This window comes from Parambassis ranga, chromosome 6 (genome assembly GCF_900634625.1).
Source record: "Parambassis ranga chromosome 6, fParRan2.1, whole genome shotgun sequence".
Lineage (NCBI taxonomy): Eukaryota > Metazoa > Chordata > Actinopteri > Ambassidae > Parambassis > Parambassis ranga.
The window spans coordinates 9240122-9254949 of NC_041027.1; the positions used below are offsets into that span (position 1 = coordinate 9240122).

The window sequence follows — 14828 nt, forward strand, 5'->3', positions numbered from 1 at the left end:
TATGAAACCAAACCTTTGACCTTCCTCCTGCAGAAAGGTTTGTTATGGGTCTCCTGGCTGCGGCAGCAGGAGCTCTGTGCTCCCCTGGTAAGTCTGAGAGAGAGAGTGGAGTGTAACTAAGCTAATGCCACTGCAGCCACCCACCGAGCTGCTCTCTTAACACTAGCCCTATATTGTGTACGCCTCACGTTAGGAGGTTCAATGAGTGATAATACTGAAGCTCCTGGCTGTGTGATGGCGTTCAGGGTTGGCAGAAGCCTGCATCTATCTTAGATTATGGAAGAAATCCTGAAATGTATTGCTGTGCATGGCAGTTTTAAATATGTTGTTTCCTAAAAGTCAGTTGATCTAATTTTACAAAAATCTTTGCGTTTTCCTGTTATTTATGGCCATTTGACAAATAGAGACAAAATCCTTGGCCATCCTAAAACTGGTATAAGACTTTTTTCCCCGATTTTGTGAGTTTGAAGAGAAGGTTTGTTATTTGCTTTGCTGCTTAATGCTTCACCAACCCTACTCTTGGCTTTCAGGCTTTCACACACACATAGTTTAGAAAAAACATACGCTACAGAGCACCACCTAGCAGCCTCCCCCAGACAGTGATGAACTGCTCACTTACTTTTGTATACTGTTTCCTCTGTCATTAGTCAGGGCTCAGTATTGCATCTGAGCCATCTCTTGTCAGTTTCTCTTGCAAAAGCTCCTCACACACACTTCTCAGCTGCAGTCTCATCTAAAGGATCAGGCAGAAGATTGATTCACTCTTAGGTGTTATCCCAAAGATACTTCACTCATGAGGACTCCCTCTCTTTGGTGTGATTATTCCTTTATACACTAACTCCTCTCTGTTCTCTGTCTCTTTACCTTTGTGAGTGTGTGTGTGTAAATGCTAGCATAACACCAGGGAACCTGGAGCTGTGGTTTCTTGCTTGGCTTTTAACTTGATTGGGAGGAATCGTACAGGCATGTGTGGTCACGTGTGTGTGTGTGTGTGTGTGTTCGCGCCTTTACCTCCTCCCCTCCCCCCAATGGACCACCCTTTTACTCTCCTGCCCTCTGTCTCGCCCCTCTCTCTTTGAGTGTGTGAGGATGGTGTTGGACTCATACCTGCTGTCACTCTGCTCTCTTCTCCACAGTGACTATATCATAGAAGAGAAGAATGCTGTTTTACAGAAGAAAGAAAATGAGGGGTTTGGTTTTGTCCTGCGGGGAGCCAAAGGTGAGCAACACACACAGACTACACCAAGCCATTCACCACCTGTCTGTTTTCAATGTGAATGCATGTTTTGATCTAAGATGTTTGTTGATCTGAGTCACTGAGTATGGCACAGTCGGCATTGTTACTGTGTGAGTCAACAACACAACCAGCTTTGGTCAACACTCGACTTGTATATTCAGATGCATTCAGGCATCTGTGTGTGTGTGTGTGTGAGAGAGAGAGAGAGAGAGAGAGGGAGAGCACATGCAGCCCCTTTGGTGGCGTCATCCTTGGCTGAGTTGTCAGCTAGCTGTCCCATCTGTTCTTTGCACATGGCGTGTAGCTTTGGTGGAGACACGCTTCCCTCTCCCTTCCTCTCTTATTTCTCCCATTTTTCCTGTCTGTCCTCATGTTTTATTCCTCTCTGCTCTCCTCCACCTCCTTCATATCCTTCCTGTCCCATTATTGTCTCCAAATATTGTCATACCTTCCTCCTTTTTTAAACTGAAATCGCCTCTCCTACTTGTCTCCATCTCTTGCAATTTCATTTTACTCATGCACGTGCCAGCTCCCTGCCTGGGCCGTTACCATGGCAACCTCTCTCGGGCACCTTGCCGGGAGTCTGAGTGTGCTTTACTGCTCCATCACTCACTACCATGGATCTTGGCTCACCCCACTCTCTTTTTTTCAGTCAGTCTTTTACTCACCAGCACCCTTACACACACACACACACACACACTGCAGCGTGCCTAGTGGTCCTCAGAGAGTTCTCATGTGTCAGTGACTTAGTTGGATTCACTCCAGATTAAATGGAGTTTGTGATAGCGCACTCCCTTAAAAAAGTATGCATGTGTACTATATGTGAGAGTGTGTGTGTGTGTGTTTTTTGTGTGCATCTATAGTGTTATACAGATGTGGCTGTATATCCATTCAGAACTACCTGTACACCTGTCTAATATATTCATGTTGATATGTTTGGTCAATATGTACATTAGAAGTAAACACAGGTACAAGTGCTTAAAAAACAGGCGAACAAGGACACTAAAAGAGCCAGTGTTTCCATGTCACTGAGCCACCAAAGTAAATCAAAAAAAGGTTTTTACACCCTCTAAACCTCAGTGTTTCTTCACAGCTGAGTCGCCCATTGAAGAGTTCACCCCGACCCCAGCGTTCCCTGCCCTGCAGTATCTTGAATCAGTGGACGTGGAGGGAGTGGCCTGGAGGGCTGGTCTGAGGACAGGGGACTTCCTCATAGAGGTAACTAAGGGAACCTTAATCCTTGTTGTCCATTCATTTATTTTTTTTTAATGGATTCAGTGAACACATAGTTCTTCAGTCAATAAAAATCCATTTGTGAGGGCTCACCTAAAAATTGCTTCTGCTTTTTGAATTAATGAGATGTTAATCCACAAAGGGGGAGACATGATTTACATAAAATAATTTGTGTGTGGCACTCTGTGAAATAACAAGGATACACTTTTTTGTCATTCTACCTGTGTGTATGTGTGTTTCTCTTAGGTAAATGGGGTGAATGTGGTGAAGGTAGGCCATAAGCAAGTGGTGTCCCTGATCCGGCAAGGAGGCAATAGGCTGCTGATGAAAGTGGTTTCTGTCACTCGGAAACCTGAGTCTGAGGAAGTCGTTCGCAAAAAAGGTAAAGATAAAATCCTCACTGTGCCCTGTAATAATTTGACAAAATGTAATAATTATGTTCTATGTGAAAAAGATTGCTTTTGTCCACATAGTGTGGAATGTGACATAGTATATGCTTTGTGTTAGGACTTTTATTAGGAGCACTAAGTATGCAGCATTGAATTGAGTAATTAGTGTGTCGTGACCTCTAATATAGAGGTCATGAAACACCTCATAGCATGTCTAAAACAGAGACATTATATGTGGTTAGTACAGCGGAAGTTACTTTGTGTAAGTGTTTCAGTTGTCTAGGTGATTTCTACTACGTTTTCTTGCTGTGAATTTATGTAGTTTCCATGTCAACCACAAATGGCCATTACTCAGCTCCCACACAGCCCTGGCTCAATGACCTCAGGACTGTGTACACTGCAGTTGTGCCTATACGACGTGCGCGCGCGTGCGTGCGTGCGTGCGTGCGTGCGTGCGTGCGTGCGTGCGTGTGTGTGCAACCCTTCAGATTATTGAGATACAGGGACAGTGATGAATGAGTTTGACCTAGTTTGGAACACTACTGTGTCAAATAAATCCTACTACTCAGGACTTTATGGTCTTTCAATCTCTCTCTCTCTCCCCCTCTGTCTCTCACAAATAGTGTCTATGTATCATTCCTCATGCTTTTGACCTTTTGAACTTTGAATCATGCTGTTCTTGGCAGATTTACTTCTGTTTGCATAATTTAATTAAAGCAGACATTTAAGAGTTTGGAAAAGATGCTTATTAGGTTAGATGACAAGATCAATTGAATTTTATATAGTGCTTTTTACAATCAGAATTGTCTCAAGGCGCTTTACAGATACCCAGAGCGTGAACCTCGTTATGAGCAACAGTGGCAAGGAAAAACTCCCTTTTAACAGGAAGAAACCTTGAGCAGGACCCGGCTCATAAGAGAGAACCATCCTGCTGATAGTCAGCCGGGTAGAGGAGGAGAAGAAGAGGGAGACAGGACAGAGAGGATGAAGGAGAGAGAGAGAGGAACAAACATGACAGGTTTTTGATGTTGTCAAGCAAGCTAAAACCATTGTGTTTATCTTATAGTGGCTCTATGTATCATCAGTTAATAAATAATAATAGTCCAAACAAAGATGAACAACAGAGACTGGTGCAGCCAATAAGCAGAGAGAGAGGGAGGCAGATAAAAACACAAAACTATGGCAAAAACAGGTAATGACATGAATCATTAGTATGTATCAGGCTGATGAGAAAAGAGGAGAGGTAAGAGGGGCTGAGGGGGAGTGGATAATGTTTGTGTCCCCCAACAGCGTAGGCCTGTATCAGCATAGCTATGATAAAAGTTAAGAATACCTTTCTCATTTCTAGATGTTTAATATAAAGAGTGTATATAGTGTGGCACAAATACTGGAAAAAACACCCACCATGACTCTGTGCATTTGTCTGTTAAACTCACAAATTTACCTGTTATTGGGAGTTACTTAATTCATACAAGAACAAGTCTGCCTTTTTGTAGAGATCATGTGCTGCACTCCCTTTTGGAACCAACTAAATACCACAGTTGCTGGGTCACTGCTCTCACTTACTGGTTCCAACCACGCAGTGATGTGCCATATAAGTCTGTGTAAAGGGCAAAATAGTCATTTTTACACTTGGCTGGGTGGATTTTGTTACCATTTGACAGAGCCATGCTAGCTGGTTGCTGGAGCTAGGCTAGCTGGTTGCATGATTAGGCTTCTCAAATTTAGAGATATTTTGTTGATAGGTGAAAATTTGAGGCAGATTGTAAAGTAAGCACTTCCTGTAGTGTAAATTGAAAAAAATGTGGGCAGACAGATTGAAGAGATGAGACACAGACTGTGCAAACACCCATAGCCTAGATGGATCTACTGCTTTAGGGCTGAGAGAGACAGAGAGAATGAAATGCTTCGCTTTTGCTTCAAACTTCTAAATGTCTTTGTTTCTGAGCTGAACACCCTCTCCGTCTTCTCCGGTGAGACTCTGCATATTGCGGTTCACCTTTACACAAAAACACAGGCACATGCTGACACACACACAGACTCGCAAGCGAAAACACACTCTCTGCACCATGTGTGGCCTCACTACTGCCACCGTTGCCATGGTGACTACACTGCATGTTTGAATTAAGCATTACATTACAGAAGCAACTGCAACTCTCTCTCCCTCTGAGTCTGTCTCTGTTCCACTCTCCTTCTCCATCCTCCTCCTGTAGCAGAATGTGCAGGCTGGTGAGGAAATGAAGATATTTGATATGGACAGGACCCAGGATGGCAGCGTACGCTAGATCTGCAGCTGCTGACGACAGCATGGTAGTTTTGCTGTAGGAAGGCATTAGAGCATCTGTGGGATTTGGAGATGTATCGCTCTACAGTGGTGCATTGACTGTTGGCTGGCCGATTTCGGAGAGACTGAGCTGATCTAGTTCTATTGAGGGGTATTGTTAGAAAACTTGGCGAGCATGTAGAGACTGGTTTTTACCGTCACTGTCTGACTGCATGGCATACTGCAGATTTACCATGCTTAAATATGTTCATTTCAGTTTGCAGTGTTTATTGAATGGCTTTTGTTAATCTCTGCAGGTTGTTTTTAAAGCTAACATTTGGCAGGTAATGATTTGCTGCTTTGTTTGACTGGGATGGTTATGTGCATAGTAGGATCTGGGAGGCTCCCGTCAGCTTTGGGGAATAAAGTCTGCCGCATCATTTTCCTTAGGTGTTGAATTTACATCTCTTCATCTGTCAGCCCACATATCATTATGTTCCCTCTCAAGGAGTTTTCTCAGTGGGAATATATGTATGTGTGTCTGAGTCTGAGTCTGTTTTTCTAATGCACATATGCTAAATTCCAGGCAGCATATTAAAAGTAAGATGGATGACTTTCTTCCTCTCCTTTCCACTCACATGTTACTCATTCTGCCTGTTGTAGCAGACAGATTCTGCTGTTCTGTGTTAAATGGGAGGATTCAGAAAGCTAGGGATGTTACAGAAAGGATTGAACAATATGTTCATTGCCAACGGGCACCTCAGCAGAGAAGAATTTCTGCAGCACAAAGACTAAGAAACTGAATGTAAGACAGACTGACAGATTTAACAGACCAACAGTGAAAAAAACATGAAGAAGCTGGGCTCCAATCAAAGCCTGAACAAGGTTCTGGCTAAGTGTGAGGCGTCCAGTTCTTCTGAATTTAACCAAATCAAAGCCGTGAAGATGGGATGGGCTGGCCGTCTGGGGGATGCCAGGAGGGCACTGAGCCGCAAAGCCAAAGGATTTTCATCCCCCTCAACTTCATCCTCAACACCATGCCATGTCTCCACAGCTCCCCCACCACCCAAAAGAGCTCCCAGCACCACCCTGACACTGCGCTCAAAGTCCATGACTGCTGAACTGGAGGAGCTGGGTGAGTGCCAAAGAGCTGGCATGCAACCTCGACACTCTTTTCTTCCTTTTTTGTCATATTTCTGCTTTCGCTTTGTCATTAAACTTCAGTGTGTCTCCTAACTTTTAGAATAGTCACTTCTGTTGGCTTGTTCTTGTCATTTTCCGTCCTCTGAACGCTATCTTTTTCCCACCAAGCTTCTGCTCGGAGGAGAAGAGGAGGTGAGTCTGAGGCAAGAAATTGATACCTCTCTGTCATGAAGATGATTTATTACTTATGTATCAGTTGAATAGAACAGCAGGGGGTCACCTCAAATGAGGACTCACTTTCTCCACTCTTTTTTTCCTCTCTTTGTTCCTTTTAACTTTTAGTAGTGCTCCACAAGAGACAGTGTAGTGATACACCATAGTGCATGACCTCATACTGTATTCTACGTGTATAGCAGCTGTACATTTTAGAGATGTACCTCCTCCCCAGTGCTATCAATGTCAGAAATGAAGACAACATTTTCTGTTGTCTTATGTCCCAGTATTTAGTTCTGGCTCATTTCCTCTTCAACAGAGAGACTAGATGAGATGTTGGCATCCCAGGAGTCTATGTTGCGTTCTCAGCCCTCGGAGGCAGATTACAGAGCAGCCACTGTCAAACAACGGCCTACCAGCAGGAGAATAACACCAGCAGAGATCAGTGTGAGTGCACATTCACACACCACAGACAGCATAAGCAGTATGCTTATAAGACAGTATATGCCATAAGACCTGGAACTTCATGACACAACACTACACACACACTGATGTATGTGTTTTAAAGATGTCTTTAATAATACAGATAATTCTGTGTTTTGTGTTGCAGTCACTGTTTGAGAGACAAGGGATGACTCTACATGGAGAGCTTCACCCAGGGATTGAGAGAGGTCACATACCACTAACGAAGGGGATGTCCAGGACCAAGTCTTTTGGTAAAACACTCAGCTCTCCTGGTGAATGATGGTGTTATCATACAATAAGGAGTATAAGACTTCAGCCTGTTTTGAAGAATCAGATTTTGGACAATGATGAAGATGGAGCAATTTTGAACCTTTTGACACAACTTTCAGAAGGTTGAAGCAAGGCAACTGGACCTGTAGAATTTTCTTGAAGACGTTTCACTGCTCATCCAAGCAGCTTCATCAGTTCTAACTGTTAGAGCTGCTCAGATGAGTGCAGTTGCCTTGCTTCAAATTTCAGAATGAAAAGAACCTGGATGACTGAGAATCTTCATCAACCTTTTGACAAAACCTAAATTATTGTGAAACCTTTGTAGTTACATTAAACGTGTTCTTTTTTAAAGCATATTCATTAAAGTCATTTAGAATTAAATGTCAAAAAAGTTTAAATTCCATTATTGTATGGCTGTATTTGAGACAGTGAGCAGTAAGTGACTTCCTTTTTTATTCTATTCATGCTGTTTCCTCCCTCGCCAGGTGCCACAGAGGAGGATCGGCTGTCTGCCCTCGCAGATGAGCATCGATTTCCACGCAGTTCCTCTATGACAGACAGCTTACGAGACCACTCACAGCCTCGTCCAATACCTCCACCTCCACAAACAGCACCTCCTCCACCTCCCTACTACCTAGACACCGGCCCTCCCCCAGCTTTCTGCCCTCCTCCTCCCCCATCAAGGACTCAGAGTCAAGGCCACGAGCCTGGAGGACGTTCCAGTTTCAAGCCCTCCTCCTTGGATCTGCCTTATGAGGCCGCTCAGCGGCAGGCCACCCACATCGAGAGGCAGAAGAAAGCCCGCTCCATGATCATCCTGCAGGACTCTTCCCATCTACCTGTGGAACCCACAGAAATACCCCGTCCTTCTGCTGCTACTCCACCTGAGCGAATCAAAAGGAAGGGCCGGGTCATTGACAACCCTTATGCTAATGTGGGTCAGTTTAGTATTGGACTGTACACACCCACCAAGCCCCAAAGGAAGAAAAGTCCCCTGGTGAAACAGCTACAAGTATGTTGCATGTCACAGATGTCTTTAATGCTAAAATTGTCCGACTTGTTTGTTGTTTGTAATTGTTTGTTTTATCTGTCTACTGCAGGTGGAAGATGCACAAGAAAAAGCTTGTTTGGCCTTAGCTGCTGCCCACTCGCGAGAAAGCTCACCCTCAGGACGACACCCACATGCTCATGGGCACACACACACCAGCCGCGCAGACTACTACCAGCAGCAGCTGATGGCTGAGCGAGAGCGTATGCGTGCCCAAGGAGAGATGATGTTTCAGGGTAAAGGGCCCTTTGCTGCTGCCATTGCCGGAGCAGTGAAAGATCGTGAGCGTCGCCTAGAAGAACGGAGGAAATCCACTGTCTTCCTTTCTGTTGGGACCATGGAGGGGGCATCTACCACCAGCTCCGATTCCCCCTCTCTGACGCAGTCTCACTCCATCGATGAACGAATGCTGACCCGAGAGCTGGGACAGCTACCTCCCCCTGCCTTGGCTCTGAGCCCCTCACCTAGTGGGACCACCTTTATCCATCCACTTACAGGAAAGCCCCTGGATCCCAATTCTCCCCTGGCTCTTGCGCTGGCCGCAAGGGAGAGGGCGCTGACCTCCCAGTCCCCTACAAGCAGCCCAGAGCCTCGGACTAAACAAGAGCGAGCAGGCCTGGGTGTAATATTTAGTGACACTCAGACCAAAGATGCTCCACATGGGGAAGGGGCACCCACATCTCCACCTTTTTCACCTAAAAGCGCCAAGGCAGCAGGGTATGGAGTTGGATCCTCCCCAGCATCAATTTTAGTTCCCCAGCCTACCAAACCACAATGGGCTGCATCACCATCACCTGTATCATTCCGGCAAGAGATGGAGGCCAGAATAGAGGAGAGAAAGGAGGAGAAAAGACTAGAGGATAAGAAAAGCATGCTGATTAGTATTATGGACACATCACAGCAGAAGACAGCAGGGCTTATCATGGTCCATGCTACCAGTAATGGTCAGGCTGTTGGGGTGGGTTCAGAATTAGAACAGACACCTTCCCCTGCATCCATAGAGCCCAGCAAATCACCAAGTCCGCGGGCTAAATCCCCCAGTCCCACTGTCTCCCAGCCCCAGGCCCAGATCCAGCTCCAGGCCCAGCCCCAACCCCAGGCCCTACCTCAAACTCAGCGTCCTGCCAGTCCAGCCCAAGAGAAGAGTCTGGCTCAGGGAAGCTCAGAGGAGGATGTAGATCCATACACAGTGACCCTACCCCCTGCCATGTTATCCTCCAGTGATGAGGAGACAAGAGAGGAGCTACGAAAAATTGGAGTTGTTCCGCCACCAGATGAGTTTGCAAATGGGCTGCTGGCGCAGGGACAAGGGGCGCCAGTGTCTCCAACAAAACTTGCCACCTTGCCCATTACCCCTCCAACGCCAACACCCCAAACTCCCTCAACACCAACAACTCCAACTGTGACCCCCACCCAGCCTCAGCCTCCTCAGCCCCCACCTCCACCCAGTGCAGCAGCTGTCTCAGGGAAGCCCTCTGACCCTCTGGAGCCCCCACCGGTGGGTGAGTCTGGCTCTGCGGCTGACTCAGGCGTGGAGGAGGCTGACACACGCAGTTCTAGCGAGAGAGAGCGAGACCACCATCTCGAGACCACCAGCACCGTCTCCACGGTTTCCAGCATGTCCACTTTGTCCTCAGAAAGCGGCGAGCCTGCTGACACACACACCACGCACACCTCCTATGCCGACGGGCAGACTTTTGTGCTCGACAAGCCGCCAGTGCCTCCTAAGCCCCGACTCAAGTCCCAGATAGGAGGCAGTAAAGGCTCTGTCACCTTCAGGGACCCTCTGCTTAAGCAGAGCTCTGACAGCGAGCTGCTATCACAGCAACAGGCTGCTGCCCTGGCTGCTGCTGCAGCTGGAGGAGCTGGGCTCCCCTCAGGTGGTTCAGCCTCAGTGACTGGTCTTGCCCCCACCAAGCCCCGTTACCTCTTCCAGCGGAGGTCCAAGCTGTGGGGGGACCCAGTGGAGCCCCGTGGGCCTGGGGTGGGGCTTGGTATTGGGAGTTTGGGCAATCTTGGTGGGCTTGGACTGGGGCTGGGTGCAGATGAGGGAACAAAACCATCAGTTATGGGAGAGCTAAGTTCACGACTACAGCAGCTAAATAAAGACACAAGGTCACTGGGAGAGGAGCCTCTGGGAGCATCACTTGACCCAGGAAGGAAGTCTCCTGTGGCAGGTGCCAGGTAAGAAAATGTTTAAAAGAAATTTAAAACTTCATCAAACATTGTGTGACAGAACGAAGATTTTAATAAAGGTTTAATTCAAGTTATGTTTGTATATTTTTCTTTTTTAGACCCAAGACCCAAAGAAATTTAAATGCCTAGCCACTGCTAGAAAGGTTCATTATTTTTTTTTTATCTTGTTTATCAACATTTTATATTTCCAGCATATCTACTGCAAAACAACAACAACAAAAAGCATCTTTGTTTCAGTTGTGCATGAATATATTCTTATTATAATGGTGTAAATGAAGCTATGTTTAACCCACTCTACTGTGATGGTAAGTGGTAATGAGATCACAGGTCACCAGCATTGTTGGCATCAGTGTCAGAGTAATAACACAGTTAACATATGCTGTACCTATCTTGTGGGCCATACGATATGTTTCAACATCATTAAGACAAAGACTCATGAGGCATAGAAAAAGAGGTTTCACATGCAGAAATGTGCTGGGCTGTCAGACTTACTGTGTTTGTGTTGTTTGTTATCTGTGGATTTCATTTTTACACCATACCTGAAAGTACAATGCAATCCTCTATATTTCTACAGATGTGAGGACACCGAAGACAGTAAACCTTAAGGTTATAGACACTAGGGTAAACCAACACTTTTTTAATATATACTTTTCATAACAAACCTATAAACTAAGCCCTTTGAAAGAGAACAGACTTTTTATACATTTTGTTTCATTTGTTTTATGTTACCTTGTTTGCATCATGTGATATCTCCTCTGCTACTTACATCATATTTTAGAAAGATTGGCTGAAGATACAATATTGCTATAGTACTGTGTTTTCTGTATACATTAGTATTATGATTTATGGCGCTGCTCCTTGTTTCCATAGTTACTCCTGCTCCTTGGTCTAGTCTTAAATATTTTATGTTGTTGTAGTAGACAGTGGTAGTCAATACGTTAGTTATGTAATTTTTCATTTGTGTGTGTGTGTGTGTAGTAGATTATCTCTTGGTGCAAACAAGGTAACAGGGCTTCTAGGCATGTACTTCCTGTGAGCCTTCCCTCATCTCTTACACACTCTCTTCTAACCTATGACCCTACTAGCAGCTATCCCTCTAGCATTTCCTCGAGCAGCCCCCAGAGTCCTTGTTCAAATAATAAATAATACATCCTCTTATCCACGGCACTTTGCAGTCATCACTGATACAAATTTGATAAGACCAGAAACTACCGTTTCCTTCTTATCACAATTCCCCATCCTAAAGGCATCAGTGATAACCTCAAAGATTTAAGGATGTATTCTCATAAGCATTTGAACATGACTAATCTATAATGGTGTGCCATGTTAAAAGCATTCAATCAGGATCATGTCAATAACAGCCTTGTTAATTGCAAGATTATAAAAGTCTTGAACTTTGTAAAAAAAAAAAAAGTGTTGCATAAAGTCTAATAAATGGGCGGAATCCTATCCTCGGGATGCGGCACAGAGCTGGACAATAACCTGCATCAGCTTTGGTGTGTTTTTTGTTTTGTTTTGGCAGGCTGAGAATTATGTTTTTTAAAGGACAAATGTTTTCTTTTTTGGTTGCCTGCTGAGTTGTAACTTAGTTGTAACTAGCAGGTCTTTGAGTCTAAAGGTGTGTCTCAGTTGAGGGGCCGCCTTCTTTGAATCCATTTTGTCAAATGCAGCCAACAAATGCGAAAGAATGCAAAGGGTGGATTCCTTACAGCTCAATGTAGGGCCAGGTTTATTGCATCCCAGTAATGTTTGGATTCTTTTTTAGACAGAATTCACTTGCAGTTCAGTCAGTGTTGCAAGCAACAGGAGCAGCCTGTGATGATATACAAGCAACCCCCTTTAGACATGACCATGTAATTTTATTGTTATGATCTTTGTGGTTGGACTGAACTGCATGGACCAAGTCCTTCAAAAGATGTCCCTGTATGGAGACAGCTACTGAATAATTGGGAGAAAAATGTTTGGAAGTCCTTGATAGTGAACAGAACAGACTGGCAACACACACATACAGTTATCTGGTAGTGGACTAAACATGCTTGTTTTGCTGTTTATCCAGCTACACAGTAATGTTTACTGAAATCTTGAGCTAATTGCATTAGCCTTCCTCCTGCAGCAGGTGTTTCTGCTGTTTTCTGCCCTAAATCACTTCTTGGCTGACAGTAGCACTGATGAAAACTGTCACTGCAAAGACAAAAAAAGCATGTGGACCATATTTGTAGTACAACTGTCCTAATCCCCCAAAGGTTATTCTGTGAACATTGTGTGGGACATGTAATACCAACTGTCGCTCACATTTACACTGCTGTCTTCCTGCAATACCTCACCTCCCCTAACACTTCAGAGAGACTTCTGATATATCCTTGTCTGTCTCTGTAGTAGTCCTCTCCGTATGTTGTTTCACACCTATAGCTCAAAAAAACAAGCACATATGGGGCACTGCAGACAAATGCCCCATATGTGTGTGGTGGTTGTGTCTGACCCAATTCCAAACATTTCTGTCACTCTTAATCAGTTAGACTGAAAGGTTTATGGGAAATGTGGTTCATTCAGGTTCATAAATACCAGACTTTCCCTAAAAGCCCGAGTCTCAAAGAGCTCAGGTTTTTGTAATCACTCTTGAAGCAGTTCAGTTGATTGCATAGTTCTTCTCGTGCTCTCCTGTCTTCTTTCTTCTCCTTTCTTCTGCTTTTATCCTGAACTGTATTCTTGTGAACTACAAGTATGGAGGAATTTGTTTTCATCATTGTTCGCTGCAGATTAGAAGAACAGACAGTATTGTATTGAGAGGCAGTCATGATAGACTCTTTCAGTCTTCACAGCTGACCATAACCTCAGCAGTCATGTGCCACGTGTGTTTCCATATCATTTTCCTGAAAGATAAATGATATCTCAAAAAAATGAAGGAACATCTTTGACCTGTATAAACAGTACTGGCACAAAAGGAGATTTATTTGCCTTAATTGTCTCAGATGCTCCTCTTTCTTTCCGCTGTTTGTGGAAGCAGTATTCACCTGTAAATGTAGCATTGACATGTATTATGAAAAGCTACTCTAAAAGTAACTAGCTATGATAATAGTTAGTGTTGGAACGCTCACTGAACCAATAGACAACTCATTACCATGGTGGCGGTAAACAAAATATGGTTTATCAGTCATCACTTGACCAGATTCAGATATTGATCATTGATGTGCACTACAACATCTGTGGATGGACAGGGCAGTCATGACATCATGTGGGCTCACTTTCCTGAGGTCATATGATCAAAGACTTCCTCACCATCTCCATCCTGACAGATGATTGCTCTCAGCTGTGCCAAAGATTATCATGCACACCATTATCTCTCTCTCCCTCTTTTTCTGCGTCTGTGCTTATGTTTCTTCTCACCTCTCTGCATTTTACATATAGCACTGACACTCCAGCACTCTTAATTGTAATGTTCCCCCATCACTTACCCCATCCACATTAAAACCCCTTCAAATGCCACACTGCTGTATTTTATCTCTCTTGTCTCTCACCTTATTCACATGCTGTGTGTCATAGCTTTGGGTGGTTTATAAACCTGTGGTTCTTATTTTTATTTCACATGGGTACTTTAGTTTTTCTGTTCTTCGTTGTTTATGTAAATGGCATAACTTTGTTTTGTTTTTCAGTGTTTGTGTTGAGGATGGCCATGGTCCCTGACTGTCATGCTTATTGGACACTGTAGGTTTCTTTAAGCACACTAAAACAGCAACAAACATGTATCCCTTTTATAGAAAATCACAAACAATAATCAATATTTAGCACTTTCATTATACATATACAAGTATATGTGCAAGAATAGAGGTTCTGTTGGTCCCCGTCATTTCATTAATTTCAAAAGTCAAGAGACATGTGCCTCCCTTTTATTTGTTTCTTTGTTTTTCTTTGTGCAGTGTTTGATATGTGAAAAGTGTGCTCATTTCTCTCTCATGTAGCCTGCTGGTCAGACTTTTCAGTGCAGAAACCTGCTCGGCTGTCTTTGTCATGCTGACATGTCAGCAACGCAAGCCCATGCACACACACACACATACACACATGCACCAGACACATCTCCATATAAACATACCTGTAGTCATACTCTACACATGAACCATGTCAAGGGCAGCAGAGTCGGCTGAGGAAGACTAAAAGTCTGGTTGGCAGGCTGCTTCTCATGGAGTGATGCTAACATTCTCTCCCATTGCTCTCTCTCTGCTCACCTTGCATGCTCCGCCCTGCTGCTCTGATCTGATTGGTCTTGAACTGACTGTGCGCCCAGGAGGGCAGGACGACTGTGTAAGTGCGCATGGAGCTCATCTCATATCCGTCGGCTCCTTATAGTTTCATCATTTTTTTTTTCAGCCTGTGTGC

The 14828-nt window shown here is 44.4% G+C and overlaps 1 protein-coding gene across 10 annotated transcripts in view; it reads left to right on the plus strand.

Moving 5' to 3' along the window:
- Positions 1-14828, plus strand: part of shank3a (SH3 and multiple ankyrin repeat domains 3a) — a 151601-nt gene that overhangs the window by 130584 nt on the left and 6189 nt on the right. For 7 of the 10 annotated variants that reach the window (XR_003670876.1, XR_003670881.1, XR_003670874.1 and 4 more), the window contains 11 exons: positions 1137-1219; positions 2331-2455; positions 2717-2852; positions 6177-6257; positions 6798-6925; positions 7089-7194; positions 7699-8225; positions 8314-10445; positions 11032-11078; positions 14108-14159; positions 14737-14753. Coding sequence is in view for 1 of the 10 variants with exons in the window: in XM_028407478.1 (XP_028263279.1) it covers positions 1137-1219; positions 2331-2455; positions 2717-2852; positions 6177-6257; positions 6798-6925; positions 7089-7194; positions 7699-8225; positions 8314-10445 (3318 nt within the window). In the remaining 9 variants the exon portion in view is untranslated. Of the gene's footprint in view, positions 1-1136; positions 1220-2330; positions 2456-2716; positions 2853-6176; positions 6258-6797; positions 6926-7088; positions 7195-7698; positions 8226-8313; positions 10446-10555; positions 10601-11031; positions 11079-14107; positions 14160-14736; positions 14754-14828 lie in introns of all 10 variants that reach the window. The other 3 variants (XR_003670879.1, XR_003670880.1, XM_028407478.1) reach the window with 3 other exon arrangements.